The 16,725-nt window shown below is 38.6% G+C and overlaps 2 protein-coding genes and 1 pseudogene across 2 annotated transcripts in view; 2 read left to right on the top strand and 1 right to left on the bottom strand.

Moving 5' to 3' along the window:
- LOC125280859 (gastrula zinc finger protein XlCGF57.1-like) overlaps nt 1–16,725 on the bottom strand; it is a 1,316,469-nt gene that overhangs the window by 190,013 nt on the left and 1,109,731 nt on the right. The window contains exon 9 of the mRNA XM_048151736.1: nt 9,372–9,381. Within this exon, the coding sequence (XP_048007693.1) occupies nt 9,372–9,381 (10 nt within the window). The remainder of the gene's footprint in view (nt 1–9,371; nt 9,382–16,725) is intronic.
- Nucleotides 1–16,725, top strand: part of LOC125242807 — a 267,069-nt pseudogene that overhangs the window by 107,300 nt on the left and 143,044 nt on the right.
- On the top strand, nt 5,856–10,910 carry LOC125243233. Its single transcript, XM_048152719.1, has 4 exons — nt 5,856–8,226; nt 8,799–8,951; nt 9,147–9,238; nt 9,699–10,910. Exons 1-3 carry the CDS (start codon nt 7,156–7,158, stop codon nt 9,195–9,197), a joined length of 1,275 nt encoding a protein of 424 aa, XP_048008676.1. The 5' UTR covers nt 5,856–7,155; the 3' UTR covers nt 9,198–9,238; nt 9,699–10,910.

Here is a 16,725-nt window from a genome sequence, read left to right as displayed (position 1 = left end):
TAAACAATACACAGATATAGATGATTCAATTGTGAGACAGTTAGTCAGGGCTGCCTCGGACAGCAATGCCATTACAAGATTTTGTGGCAAGGAAGGCTCCTTATCAACCACTAAACGGAGAGCAGCATATTTGAGCAAGAATTTTACAGTGGTTATGCCAGTGGAGTATATTATTGATAAAGAAAAAAAATCTAGTGCTGTATATGTTCCGTTAAATGAAATGCTAAAGAAAATGTTGAACAGGGCAGACATTTTAGACAAAGCTCTTCCACTACAGAAGCATGTGCCACACGAGTACAGTACATACAGAGATGGTTCAAACTGTAAAGAAAACAACCTGCTTAAAGGGGAGGAGTTCAAAATTGCTGTTGGACTTTATACAGATGATTTTGAAGTGTCCAACCCTTTAGGAACATCAAAAAAGAAACACAAATTGAATGCAGTGTATTGGGTGATAGCTAATCTGCCATCAAAATACAGATCTACTCTCCATTCTATCCAGCTTGCTCTCTTATGTAAAGCCTCTGATGTAAAAGAATATGGCTATGCTAAAATTTTCCACCCTCTTGTCAAAGATCTGGTTTATTTAGAGCAACATGGCATATATGTTGAGAAGCTGGGAGCTTGTATTAAAGGCACAGTGTTATATGTGGCTGCTGATAACTTGGCTGCTCATTCTTTGGCAGGATTCTTTGAGAGCTTTGCAGTGGACAAGTTCTGCAGGTTCTGCTTGGCAACAAGGAGTGACATCCAAGACACAGACGTCTCTTCAGGCACCTTTGAACCCAAAACTAAAGAGAGTCACAACCAGCACGTACAGGAGGTACGTCAAGATCCCACTTAACGACTTCCGGTTCAACGCTGCTCAACGCTGCTGCCTGCTGTCTGACCTACGTTTGGAGCTTCGTGGAGTTTATCCTAAATCCTTCTCTTTATTCCTATTCACATAATATAACTTTCTTATTTTTCACTAGATTACCTATTGCATAGTATTACTAAACGGAACGATTTATTACTAGTTATCTACCAGCGTAATCACCTAGTGTTAGCCATAGCCCGCTAGCCTGCTAGCTACCGTCTACTTTCTTTTTTCCTCTAAACCAACCTTCTTTGTCGATTTAATGGCGGATTTATCCGATGTATGTTATTCTGATCTGTCCTCGCCAGATCGGGAAGCTGTGGAGACGTTGCTGCCCGGCATTCATCGATCCACCGCGAGGTACAGCGTCCCGCACATCACCCTTGCCCCAGGCACCGGCAAGCGACCGAGACATCCAGCCAGCGAGTCCCGTGTGCGTTGCAGTTTTTCGGACGGCGTTCATCAAACACACGGTCAGTCATGTCCGACGATTATCATGTGTATTAAATGTAACATGTACAGCTTAGCTCTTTCTGTCAGCAGTGAGACTTACACATGTGATAAATGCAGGGATATTGTCAGGCTGACAGAGAGAATCTCAGAATTAGAGACACGCATCCAAACTTTAATTGAGGATAGTGAGAATGAAAGGGCCTTAGATACTGCTTTGGATGCGACTAGCCTAGTAAACACTGCACATTCGGTTCCGGTTGTAGAAGCCACGCAGCAGGCTAACTGGGTGACTGTGAGGCGGCATAGTGGCAAGAACAAACACCACTCTTCCGTTCCGATTAGAACATCAAACAGGTTCTCCCCACTCAGTGACGCACCCACTGAGAATCCTGTTGAAAGTGCCCTAGTTATTGGCGATTCTATTACACGGAACGTGAAAATAGAGACACCAGCCACCATAGTCACATGTTTGCCGGGGGCCAGAGCACCTGACATCAAAGCAAATTTAAAAGTGCTGGCTAATGCTAAACGTAAATATTCTAAAATCATTATCCACGTCGGCACAAATGATGTTCGACTTCGCCAGTCGGAGATCACTAAAACTAACATTAAAGAGGTGTGTGAACTCGCAAATTCAATGTCAGCAGAAGTAATTTGTTCTGGCCCTCTTCCTGTTCGTCGGAGTGATGAGATAGTTAGCAGGTTATCATCACTCAATGGCTGGCTGTCTAAGTGGTGTCCGCAGAATAATATAGGTTTCATAGACAATTGGAAAAGCTTTTGGGGCAGACCTGATCTGTTGAAAAGAGATGGTATTCATCCCTCCCGGGATGGTGCTGTTCTTCTATCTAGAAATTTGGCAAATAGTCTTAGAGCTAAACCATGACAAACCAGGGCCCAGATCAGGACGCAGACAAACTGGCTAAACCGACCGTCTGCTAGCCGCCTCACGTCACAGAACTCAGATAATTCACAGCACATAGAAACTCTTTCACCTAGATATTATCACATAGAGACTGTGTCTGTACCTCGAACTAGTAAATACAAAAAACTTCCGAAACCTTTTAAGGGTAAAAATTTAATTGATGTTCAAAAAATGAAAATCACAGATAAATCAGATAAACAAATGATAAAGCTTGGGTTACTGAATATTAGATCTATTTCTTCAAAAGCACTTATTGTAAATGAAATTATCACAGACAATAAACTAGACTTGCTGTGTTTGACAGAAACCTGGCTAAAACCAGACGATTACATTACTTTAAATGAATCTAGTCCTCAAGGTTATGATTATCGACACAATCCTCGACAGAAAGGCAAAGGGGGAGGTGTTGCTGTAATTTATAGTAATATATTCAGAATCATTCAAAAGAATTTCAAATATAATTCCTTTGAAGTGATGGTGCTTTATGTAACATTATGTAAGTTGACATTTGTGCTGGCTACTGTATACAGGCCACCAGGGCACCATACTGACTTTATCAAAGAATTTGCTGATTTTCTATCAGAGTTAGTACTGGCTGCGGATAAAGTCCTTGTTGTTGGTGATTTTAATATCCATGTAGATAATAATAAAGACGCATTTGGATTGGCATTTGCAGACATTTTAAACTCTATTGGAGTTAGACAACACGTGTCAGGACCCACTCATTGTCGTAATCATACCTTAGATCTAATACTGTCGCATGGAATTGATATTGATGCTGTTGAAATCCTACCGCAGAGCGATGATATATCAGATCATTATTTAGTCTCGTGTATAATACAATTAGCCAAGGCTACAAAACCACCACCCAGCCATAAATATTGTAGAACCATCACGTCTACCACTAAAGATTGCTTTATAAATAATCTCCCCGAGCAGTTTCATCGCCTTAGTATACCTGACAACTTAGAAGAACTCGATGCTGCAACAGAAACTATTGGCTCTCTCTTTTCCAGCACATTAGATGCAGTCGCTCCTTTACGTCTAAAGAAGATTAAGGAAACTAATCCAACGCCGTGGTATGATGAGCACACTCGGGCTCTAAAACGAGCTGTTAGAAAAGCTGAACGTAGTTGGAAGAAAACAAAACTAGAAGTTTTTCGCCTTTCGTGGAAAGAAAAAATGATTGAGTACAGAACGGCTATAAGAAATGCTAGATCTACTTATTTTTCAAATCTCTTAATAGAAAACAAACATAATCCTAGGTATTTATTTGACACAGTGGCTAAATTAACTAGAAACAGAGATTCAACTGCTGACGTTTCCATAGAGCACAGCAGTAATGACTTTATGAACTTCTTTACTTGCAAGATTGATAATATTAGAGAGAAAATTAAAAACATGCAATCGTCTACAGTTTCGCTTCAGACAGTGCACTGTAGTGTCCCTGAGGTAAAACTAGAATCATTCGCCGCTATAGGAGAGGAAGAATTATCTAAACTTATCAAATCATCAAAATCAACGACATGTATGTTAGACCCAATGCCGACTAAACTACTGAAAGAAATGCTTCCAGAGGTCGTAGGTCCACTTCTTGATATAATTAATTCATCGTTAACACTAGGATACGTGCCAAAAACCTTTAAGCAGGCTATTATTAAACCTCTTATTAAAAAACCTCAACTAGATCCGAGAGATTTAGTAAATTACAGGCCAATCTCGAATCTACCTTTTCTGTCAAAGATACTAGAAAAGGCAGTTTCATCACAACTGTGTTCCTTTTTAGAAAGAAATGGAATCTGTGAGGATTTCCAGTCAGGATTTAGACCGTACCATAGTACTGAGACTGCTCTCGTTAGAGTTACAAACGATCTACTCTTATCATCCGATCGTGGCTGTATTTCTCTATTAGTGTTATTAGATCTCAGTGCTGCTTTTGACACTATCGATCACAACATTCTTTTAAAAAGACTTGAAAACTATATTGGCATTAGTGGAATTGCTTTGGCATGGTTCAAATCGTACTTATCTGACCGTTATCAGTCTGTAATAATTAATGAAGAGATGTCGTATCGATCACAGGTTCAGTATGGAGTACCACAAGGCTCAGTACTAGGACCGTTGCTTTTCACTCTGTACATGCTGCCCTTAGGAGAGATAATTAGGAAGCATGGTGTTAGTTTTCACTGCTACGCTGACGATACTCAGCTCTATATTTCCTCGCGCCCTGACGAAACCTACAAATTCACAAAACTAACAGAATGCATAGCTGACATTAAAAACTGGATGACAAGAAATTTCTTATTATTAAATTCAGAAAAAACTGATATCCTAATCTTTGGACCAAAAACTTCCTCACGAAAAAACCTTGAATACTCTCTAACACTTGACGGGTGCTCCATTAAATCTTCGTCCTCAGTTAGGAACTTGGGTGTGCTCTTCGATACCAATCTTTCATTTGAAAGTCATGTTTCTAGTATCTGTAAAACCGCCTTCTTCCATCTAAAAAATATATCTAAATTACGACATATGCTCTCAATGACAAATGCGGAACAGTTGGTTCATGCATTCATGACCTCAAGAGTAGATTATTGTAACGCTCTACTGGGTGGTTGTTCTGCTCGGCTTTTAAACAGACTACAGTTGGTCCAAAATGCGGCAGCTAGAGTTCTTACTAGAACCAGAAAGTATGACCATATTAGCCCAGTTCTGTCAACATTACATTGGCTCCCTATTAAACATCGTATAGATTTTAAAATCTTGCTACTTACTTATAAAGCACTAAATGGTTTAGCTCCCCAGTACCTAAGTGAGCTCTTAATGCATTATAGTCCTTCACGTTTATTGCGATCTCAGAATTCAGGCCAGTTGATAATACCCAGAATATCAAAATCAACTGAAGGCGGCAGATCCTTTTCCTATTTAGCACCTAAACTCTGGAACAATCTTCCTAGCATTGTTCGGGAAGCAGACACACTCTGTCAGTTTAAATCTAGACTAAAAACACATCTCTTTGCTCTTGCATACACATAACACATTATCAATACATTAACATTTTTCAAATCCGTTAAAGGATTGTTACGCTGCAATAATTAGGTCGGCCGGAACCGAGAACATTTCCTATAACACTAGATATACCTGTACATCAGAATAAGAATGGCATCTACGCTAATATCTGTCTCTCTGCTTATCCCGAGGTTTTCCGGGTGCTGGATCCAGGCCGTATCCAGATCAGATGGAGAACCTGTGTCTGGACCTGACTACAACGCAGCCCAGGAGACAATGGGCCTACAGATCCAGTTCTGGCTGCATAGATTTTTAAATCCCCGTATCCGCTTACAAATATATATATATAATCTATTTTTAATCTCTATAATAAAAATGTATAATTCAGATTTTGATCTCCATATCCATTTACATATATTATATATATCTTCCAAGGGGTTTTTTCCCTCCTAGGACTTTTTTCCCACGCTGGGTTTTCTCCTAGGGGGTTTTTCCACCCCTGGGAGTCAGCCGACATTGGCTTAATGTAGCACCATCTTGTATATGTTACATATTACCACGCTTGTTTGTACAGCTTATTTTTAACCACTTCCCTTTTTTTCTGTGCTTCTAATATGTAAAGCTGCTTTGAAACAATTACCAATTGTAAAAGCGCTATATAAATAAATTTGACTTGACTTGACTTGACTTTAGCTAAACAGTATGGTGTGAAAGGAGAATGTGTGTTAACAGACAGTCTGGAGCACTTTCATGTTGTTCATGGGTACCCACCTGACATCCTGCATGACCTTTTGGAAGGGATTGTTCCTGTTGAGCTATCACTCTGCATTTCAGACCTGATTTCTAAGAAATATTTCAGCTTGGAAACACTGAACCATGCTATCAAAACATTTGCATATGCCTTTAATGACTCCACAGACCAGCCTCAGCCTATTGCCCATGGCTTCTCTACCAAAGGGACCATAGGTGGAAATGGCCATGAGAACTGGGCTCTAATCAGACTCCTCCCACTTCTTATTGGTCATAAAGTGCCTGAAGGAGACAATGCATGGAACATTCTGTTGCTCCTCAAAGACATTGTTGAGTTGGTGGTGGCAACAAAGCACACTGAAGAGTCAATACATTTTCTTGATTGCAAAGTGTCAGAACACAGGGAACTGCTGCAAACTACATTCCCTGATTTCAGATTACGCCCAAAACACCATTTCATTGAGCATTATCCTGAGATGATTAAGACATTTGGTCCACTTTCGGATGTCTGGACGATGCGCTTTGAAGGAAAGCATAAATTCTTTAAACAAGTCATTCGTAATGCTCACAATTTCAGGAATGTAGCTCTTACACTTGCTGTAAAGCATCAGAAAATGATGGCTTACTTTTTAGACTCAAGCTCATTTTTTAAGCCCTCAGTCGAAATGGACAAGGTTACTTCATCATCGATCACATCTTTCCCTGAGAATGTCCAGCAAATTTTCTGCCAGAGACTTCCTCAGCTTGCATCAGTTCTTGTTGCATCTTCTGTCTTTTTAGATGGAATAAGATATTGTGCTGATATGATGCTCTCTGTTGGTACATGCTCTGGCCTCCCTAAATTCAAGCAGATCAAAAAGATTGTGGCAGTCAACTCAGAGATCCTCTTTGTCTGCAAAGACATGACTGCGTGGTACCATGAGCAGTTCAGATCATTTGAGCTCTGTGACAGCACTAACCCCTCTCTGTCTGTGGTGCAACTAAATGAGCTTAATGATGTTTTCCCTCTTCCAGCATACAGATTTAGAGACAATTTCATAGTGACCCTCAGGCGCTATATTCTGTGTTAAACAGCCATGAGTGTTTCTGATGCAGTCATTCATAGCCTAAATGGTCACACTTCAGTTTGTTTTTTTTCATAGTCCCAAACTGTTTCTTAAATATGCACTATATCTTTAAGAAAAAGAATTTATGTAATTTAACCTTCCCCTATACCTTATTTTTAATGTTTTGTTTGTTTGTTTGTTTTTTAGTGATGGCAGACCAGAAGATGACACTGAGGGTCATTCTCACTGAGGCAGATATAAGAAAGGTCACACTGAATAGGAGGCCAGCTACAGTGGAGGAATTGATAAGCAATATTAAAGAATTGCTGGGACTTGATTACAACTGCAGCCTCCAATACAAAGATCCTGACTTTAATTACGAGCTATGCAATCTGTCAGATATTGCAGATCTTCCCGAAAAACCAACAATCAAAGTCATCCCTGTACTTGAGCTGGTACCCGTCTCAGCATCTGCAGAAAGCTTCGATGACAACCAAAGTACAGGAGATACAGAAATTCTCTCACAATCATCGCAGGAGCGACAAACACAGTGGCCAGAGCTATTTGAGGTCCCAAATTTTTCTGTTGATGTAGAATATAGACTCAGGCAAGCAAATCTGTATTTTAGGGATGGAACACACCTTAAAGTAATGAAAGATCTTAAACACGAGATCCTTGAAAGATTGGCAGAGAGCATGTATGGCTTCACACCATACCCAAACAATGCTCAGTTTGAAAGTGTTGCAGCAGCACTGATAAACAAGCACCCCTGTCTCCAGGAAAAAGGCTCAACCAGTCGCTGTACTGGTTGGAAGAATAGTTTAAAATATAAAATGGCTAACTACCGTTCAAAACGCAGACAATCGGGATGTCTTGATGTTGCGGTAAATGCTGGTAAGCGTGGAGGGCATTCAACCCCAGGAGAACCAGCTAACAAAAATATAAAGAAGGCAAAGAAAGGTGAACTCAACTACTTGCCCAACTTTCCAGATGGAATTGATCAGACAGGCCTCGAGGATGCACGCAAAGTTTTGGTGGATGAAATGCAGAAAAGAACACCAAACGGACGACTTGTGAAAGAGAAGATGGACCTTACGTTTGCACTAAGAAGAAAAGAAGTGGTGGAGTCCGAGCCTGCCATAAGCCAGATGGTAGAACGCTGGCCTGCTCTTTTTACAGAAGATCAGGTATGTTCAAGAGTGCTATAACTTCTCTTCTTTCTAACTTATCAATCTTTATTGATTGATGTCATTTTTCAGTGTCGTTAATACACCCTTATGCTCTCACAGATGTATATGATCTTCTTTCTTCAGATATTCAATAATTTTAGAAAAATTGTTAATCAATTTAACAATTCAAGTCAATTTAATCCAAGTATACAGGACCCCGAAAGTTGACGCTTTAAAAACCACACAAAGCAAACACGATAATCCACACAACCACAGATGATGAATCAATGTCTTGTGGATTTGTTTGGATTACCATCATGTTCACTTTGTGTGGTTTTTGAAGCATCTATTGGGGGTCCCATACACTTACATTACATAAGCTTACAGAAATTATTTCTGAAAATGTTTCCTTTCATCTGAAGAAATTAAGAAATTCATCTGGGACAGCATAAGGGTGTGTAAATGATGAGAAAATTATGTTTGTGTGAAGTACCCCTTTAATTATTTCTCACACACAATACAGGTGCCTTAAATCTCAGTATAATTTAGTTTTTAAATGTACAGCTCTGTATTTTTCTCTTATTTTGCAGGTTTTCTTGGAATTCAACAGGATTGTGGGAAAGAACCTCAAGCAGGAATTCTATGAAAGCATTGATCGACACAGTCTTCGTCTAATTGAGATCTTTCGATCTAAGAGAGGGAATGTTGGACAGCTGTTGATGCAGCTTTTACAACAAACCAAGGTTGGTCCATATCCATTATACACTTGTATTGTTGCATTGTTCTTTATGGTTTAAATCATGAAAACATGTCACAATAAGTGATTCTATTTTGGTTGTCCAATACAATCAAAATTGTGCTTTGTTGTTCAGTTTTCTTGTAGATCATTTCTTGCTATTCTTGCTATGTAACTTTTTTTTTTTTTAACTACCCAACAGACTCAAGAGCCAACTGATATTAGGTCACTGGTGCTCAGGGGCTCCCGATAGTACTTGGTGACAACCCCATGGACTTCTTCAAGGCTTGCTTTGTAAGTATCTTATTTTCTCATTTTCTGTCATTAATTACTCACCCTCATGTTCATCACCTTCATTGTCTGAACAAAAAAATTTGATATTTTTTGATAAAATCTGAGGGTTACTGAACCACACATAGGCAGCAACATCATTGCACCTTTTGAGGTCCAGAAAGGTAGTAAAGACATTAAAATAGTTCACGTGACTACAGTGGTTCAACCTTAATATTATGAAGTGACCAGAATACTTTGTGTGCAAAAACAAAACAAAAAAATAACTTTATTCAACAATTTCTCTTCCCTGTCAGACTGGTATATGTCGTTGACATCATGAACTAATCCTTTAACTCCAGCAGTCATATTCAACAACTACTTCACACATTCCTTCATTTGTCCATCTCATTACAAGACTATATTGTTTATCATTATTGATGGTTATGTAATAAAAAATGTCATGTATGTGTTCTGTTGTTAGGACTCTGATGATGATCACTCATTCCGCCACCTTGACTTTGGGATCCTCCTTGTTGAGCATGAAGGTGCTGTGCTCCCATCTTCCCTTCATCTCAATCCAGCTTCAATCAAGATAATCATTGAGGGAGAAGTTGTGATGGAAGGCATTAAAGACTTGCCAAAAGCTGTGTGCATTCTTTTTGGACTTGCATACGCACTGCATCTCAACTACCCCAAATCACTGAAGAACACATTCCAGTTCATCCAACAAGTTCTTCTCATGTTGGGCCACAGTGAACTAAAACCCAAGTTACAAACATTGAAAAATCAACTTACAATTTGATTTTCACAAAGGAACTGTGAGAATCTATCATCGGAAGCCATGGCTGTTTTTTTGCACAATTTGAATCTTTGAACTCTTGTTTGAATTCTTGTTCGGATTGTCCAGTCACTGCAGTAAGTGCTCTAAAGTTTACCAGTGTTCTGTGCTAAAAGTGTACTGGATGTTTAAAATGGCATATTGTTCCTCTGATACAAGTTAAGTTGTCAATTCAAAAGTTGTTAACGGTGAGTGTGCGGTGCGTGCATGGGTGGGTGGGTGAGTGAGTGTGCGGTGCGTGGGTGAGTGTGCAGTGCGTGTGAGTGAGTATGCGGTGCGTGAGTGTGCAGTGCGTGAGTCAGCGTGGTCTTTTTCTTTCATTTTTAGAGTTGGTTTGAGGCTTGGCTCCAGTTTTAATGCTTATCCAGTTTAATGCCTATCTGCATATTTTTGAATACTGTGTGTTCGTGTTCCTCTAAAACATTTACAATTGTTAACTACCATCAGGGCTAAGCTAGTATCAGAAACCATGCCTGTTTTTTGTTCTCAAGATGCACAATGTGAATCTTTGAACAGATTCTTGTTCGGATTGTCCAGTCCAGTAAGTGCTCTAACATTTACCAGTGTTCTGCACTAAAAGTGTACTGTATGTTAAAACTGCATATTGTTGCTCTATTGATACAAGTAACAGTTGTCAACTCAAAAGTTGTCAACAGTGTGCAGGAATGTGTGCATGTGTTGTCTTTTCACTTTATTTTCATCCAGTTTAATGCTTGTCTGCATATTGTTGAATAATGTATGTTCCTCTGAACAATTAACAATTAACAAGCAAAAAAATAGGCAAGTTTGAGAAGTTGAGTACATTGCAGTGTTACCTGTTTTTCAACAATAATAAAAAAAACATGTTTGTTAAAATGTTGTTTAATTTCTTTTAATTAATACATAAAATTTCAATCTTAGTAGTATAATTTAAATTATAAGACATTACTTAAATATAACATTTATTTCTACTTAAAATCATTTGTTTAACTCAATAGTTATTTTATAAAAAGTATGCTCAAAAACATTAATAATGTGAACTAATGAATTTTAGTAAAGACTACTAATGTTAACTTGATTTGTCTACTGCACCGCTTAAGATTCTATGTTCATACAACTTAACCTGTTTAGTTTCATCCTGTGTAAAAACTAAAATGGTTTAGTGCAACGGGTTTCCACGCAAATTTCTAGTAATGTCAACTAATCCGGGTTAAGAGTGTAGCCCTCAAGGTTATGATTATCGACACAATCTTCGTCAGAAAGGCAAAGGGGGAGGTGTTGCTGTAATTTATAGTAATATTTACAGTATCAGCCAGAAGTCTTTCAAATATAATTCCTTCAAAGTGATGGTGCTTTACGTGACATTATGTAAGTTGACATTTGTGCTGGCTACTGTATACAGGCCACCAGGACACCATACAGACTTTATCAAAGAAATTGCCGATTTTCTATCAGAATTAGTACTAGCTGCAGATAAAGTCCTTGTTGTTGGTGATTTTAATATCCATGTAGATAATAAAAAAGACTCATTGGGATTGGCATTTACAGACATTCTAAACTCTATTGGTGTTAGACAACACATGTCAGGACCCACTCATTGTCGTAATCATACTTTAGATCTAATATTGTCACATGGAATCGATATTGACGCCGTTGAAATTCTGCAGCAGAGTGACGACATCTCAGATCATTATCTAGTCTCATGTATACTACATTTAGTCAAAGAGGCTAAACTGCCTCCCTGCCATAAATATGGTAGAACCATCACTTCTACCACTAAAGATTGCTTTATAAATAATCTTCCTGATCAGTTTCATCGCCTTAGCATACCAGACAGCTTAGAGGACCTCGATGTTGCAACAGAAACTATTGCCTGTCTTTTCCAGCACATTAGACTCAGTTGCTCCTTTGCGTTTAAAAAAGATTAAGGAAATTAATCCAATGCCATGGTACAATGAGCACACTCTGGCCCTAAAAACAGCAGCTAGAAAAATGGAGTGCAGCTGGAAGAAAAAAAAAGTATTTCGCATTTCGTGGAGAGAGAAAATGATTGAGTACAGAAAGGCCTTAAAAACTGCTAGATCTGCCTATTTTTCAAAACTCTTAGAAGAAAATAAACACAACCCTAGGTATTTATTTGATACAGTGGCTAAATTAACAAGAAATAAAGCTTCAACTTCTGATGTTTCCAAAGAGCACAGCAGTAATGACTTTTTGAACTTCTTTACTTGAAAGATTGATAATATTAGAGAAAAATTGATAACCATGCAATACTCAGCTCTATATTTCTTCGCGCCCTGATGAAACTTACCAATTCGCTAAATTAACAGAATGTATAGCTGATATAAAAAACTGGATGACCAGTAATTTCCTACTACTAAATTCAGAAAAAACAGAGATTCTAATTTTTGGACCAAAAACTTCTTCACATAATAACCTAGAATACTGTCTAACACTTGATGGCTGCTCTGTTAAGTCTTCGTCGTCAGTTAGGAACCTGGGTGTGCTCTTTGATACCAATCTTTCATTTGAAGGCCATGTTACTAGCATCTGTAAAACCACATTCTTCCATCTTAGAAATATATCTAAACTACGACATATGCTCTCAATGAAGAATGCAGAACAGTTAGTTCATGCGTTCATGACCTCAAGGCTAGATTACTGTAACGCTCTACTGGGTGGTTGTTCTGCTCGCTTGATAAATAAACTACAGCTCGTACAAAATGCAGCAGCCAGAGTTCTTACTAGAACTAGGAAGTATGACCATATTAGCCCAGTTCTGTCATCACTGCATTGGCTTCCTGTTAAACATTGTATAGATTTTAAAATCTTGCTAATTACTTACAAAGCACTAAATGGTTTAGCCCCCCAGTACCTGAGCGAGCTCTTAATGCATTATAGTCCTTCACGTTTATTGCGATCTCAGAATTCAGGCCAGCTGATAATACCTAGAATATTAAAATCAACTGCAGGCGGTAGATCCTTCTCCTATTTGGCACCCAAACTCTGGAACAATCTTCCTAGCATTGTTCGGGATGCAGACACACTCTGTCAGTTTAAATCTAGACTAAAAATGCATCTCTCTAACCTGGCATACACATAACACATTATCAATTTATATTTCAAATCCGTTGAAGGATTATTAGGCTGCATAAATTAGGTCAGCCGGAACCGGGAACACTTACTATAACACCAGATGTACTCGTTACATCAGAAGAAGAATGGCATCTACGCTAATATTAGTCTCTCTGTTTATCCCGAGGTTTACCGTAGTCAACCAGATCCGGGCTGTTTTCAGGTGAGATCGAGGACCTGCACCTTGACACGACCACAACGCAGCCCTGAAGTATCAGCAGAGATCGAGGCAACTAGATCATCCATTGTGAAGAAATCATCAACACGACAGCCAGTAGCACAGTTCCTCAACAAACCGTTCATACCGGCGTGATGAATACGATCCTCAACTGGATTAAATACTTTAAATGTTGTGATCCTATCGGACTTATGATAGTTACCTGAATCATAACAAAACACTGTTCGCCAGAGGAGAACTGGCCCCCCGACTAAGCCTGGTTTCTCCCAAGGTTTTTTTTCTCAATTTTAACACCTGTTTGTCACCTGATGTCACCTGTTGGAGTTTGAGTTCCTTGCTGCTGTCGCCTTTGGGGACACTTGACATTTGATATTCTGGCCACTCCAGTTATCTCTGTATATATATATTTTAGACATATTAATACCCATGCATGTGGTTCAGGCAACACAGTCAATGATTATCTTCACTACATGTATATTTACAACCAAACAAACTATAAAACACCAGAATGGTATAAACCAGAACTATAAAACTTCCTCTTTTCATTTACATTTAATATATAATATAGTTTGCAATCATAAAACACAACTCTGTCTCATTTTGTTAAATGTCAGTTTTAATGATCAATAACAGCCATTATAAAAACATAAGCAAAAGGTAAATTTACATTTACAGGTATAAGAAGCTACAATAAAAATTGAAGCAAACAGTTCAGTCAAACGTTCAAAGTCAGCACTCTAATAGACTACAACGGTAAAGTTAAATAGCCTAAATATATAAACTTATGAAACTTTACTTTACCCTCAGCCAAAACAATTTTCCAGGGAACAAATTATAGCTTAATGAGACTAAATATTGCCTGTTACATATACAAAAGATGAATTATATCTCATGTTTAACCACCACAGAGTCATCAGAGTCAGCGGCAAACATCAGAAGGACTAGCCGATGTAAGGCTGCTTTTGGTGGAGTACATGAGCGCTGAACGCCCAGTGATCATCTGGATCTCACAACTCCGACAACGTCAGATCAAATTTTCAAATAGGTGCTTTCTTTATCAAGATTTGATCTTGGTGCTGTTGCTCTGTGTCTGCTGTTGAATTATCCAGGTTGTGGTTGAGGAGTGACCCCTGATGTGATTGTGAAGCACTTACGGTGTACAGTAGTACATAGTAAAGTGCTATATAAATGCCTCATTCATTCATTAGTTATCCATTTTTAATATGTGTTCTTGTGTGTTCTTATCTGTTTTTGAAACATCATCAGCTGCTGCCCAAGTACTGATCCAATTCAAAGTTCACATCTAGCCAAGTACAGTTCAAATCCCTGGATGTGTTCTTGATCCGACTTTTATTGAGGATGCGTCGAGAGGGGACTTGAGACAGCCAGGTATCCCAGAATGCCTCTTACATCAACCAGCAACAGTTAAAACAACATGGCAAGACATAATAACATGGGGGACATTGGGGGTATTTTTCCCAAAGTCAGATGTCAGCTCCAGTCCACTACAATTTGGAGTGGTTAAGGCCCGGGTGTATGTCATTTCCCCACGTTCTGTTGAGTGTGCAAGCCTTTCAAAGATAATTCTTTGCCCGTGAGCGCGGAAAGACAGCGTGCCATCAAGCCCGGGTATACAGGTGCTGGTCATATAATTAGAATATCGTGAAAAAGTTCATTTTTTCATTGTAAATTTTTTTTAAAAAATGAAACTTTCATTTATACTAGATTCACTACATGTAAAGTAAAACATTTCAAAATGTTTTTTTTTAAATTTGTTGATTAGAGCATACAGCTCATGAAAGTATGGCAATATCATCAAGAGGTTTACAGCCCATGGCACTGTAGCTAACCTCCCTGGACATGGAAGGAAGAGCAAAATTAATGGACAATTACAACAAAGGATTGTTACCCACTGCTGACACAAAGGCATAAAAAAGTCTCCACCAGAGGTCATGGGTATTCCAGCAGGACAATGACCTGAAACACACTTCAAAAAACACTCAGAAATAGTTACAAACAACTTACAATACAATGTAAAGTAGTGAGTGTATAGCTTGAATAACAGTGTAAATTTGCTGTCCCCTCAAAATAACTCAACACACAGCCATTAATTTCTAAACCATTGGCCACAAAAGTGAGTACACCACTAAGTGAAAATGTACAAATTGGGCCCAATTAGCCATTTTCTCTTGCCAGTGTCATGTGACTCAATGTTACAAAGTCTCAGGTGTGAATGGGGAGCAGGTGTGTTAAATATGGTGTTATCGCTCTCACTCTCTCATACTGGTCACTGGAAGTTCAACATGGCACCTCATGGCAAAGAACCCTCAGAAGATCTGAAAAAAGAATTGTTGCTCTCCATAAAGATGGCGTAGGCTATAAGAAGATTGCCAAGACCCTGAAACTGAGCTGCAGCATGGTGGCAAAGACCATACTGTAGGACCAAAATCAGCTCAAATTAAATAATTAATTTATAGGGAATTATAAAGAGTCATTTAGTTTACAACCAAGTAACTGAATCATCCAGCGTTCATCTGCTCGGACGCAATAACCTCTCATAGTGGATGTAAATATCCAACTATTGTGAAAACCCTAATTAATAGCTCAGTAACAGGATCGACAGTTTAAGACATTAAATTTTCGAACACAAAATACAAGACACTTTCTTTTAAAGGTGCCCTAGATTCAAAAATTGAATTTACCTCGGCATAGTTGAATAACAAGAGTTCAGTACATGGAAAAGACATACAGTGAGTCTCAAACACCATTGTTTCCTCCTTCTTATATAAATCTAATTTGTTTAAAAGTCCTCCGAACAGGCGAATCTCAACATAACACCGACTGTTACGTAACAGTCGGGGTGTACGCCCCCAATATTTGCATATGCCAGCCCATGTTCCCAACATTATGAAAGGCATTAGACAAGGGCAGAACGTCTGGATGTGCACAGCTGAATCATCAGACTAGGTAAGCAAGCAAGGACAATAGCAAAAAATGGCAGATGGAGCAATAATAACTGACATGATCCATGATAACATGATATTTTTAATGATATTTGTAAATTGTCTTTCTAAATGTTTCGTTAGCATGTTGCTAATGTACTGTTAAATGTGGTTAAAGTTACCATCGTTTCTTACTGTATTCACGGAGACAAGAGAGCCGTTGTTATTTTCATTTGTATAATTCATAAACACAACTTCATTCTTTATAAATCTCTCCAACAGTGTAGCATTAGCCCATTAGCCATGGAGCACAGCCTCAAACTCATTCAGAATCAATGTAAACATCAAAATAAACACTGTACTTACGTGATTAGACATGCTGCATGACGAACACTTTGTAAAGATCCATTTTGAGGGTTATATTAGCTGTGTGAAC

This window comes from Megalobrama amblycephala, linkage group LG1 (assembly GCF_018812025.1).
Source record: "Megalobrama amblycephala isolate DHTTF-2021 linkage group LG1, ASM1881202v1, whole genome shotgun sequence".
NCBI lineage: Eukaryota > Metazoa > Chordata > Actinopteri > Cypriniformes > Xenocyprididae > Megalobrama > Megalobrama amblycephala.
The sequence above is the reverse complement of the archived record's forward strand: the minus strand, read 5'-3'. Positions and strand labels throughout refer to the sequence as shown.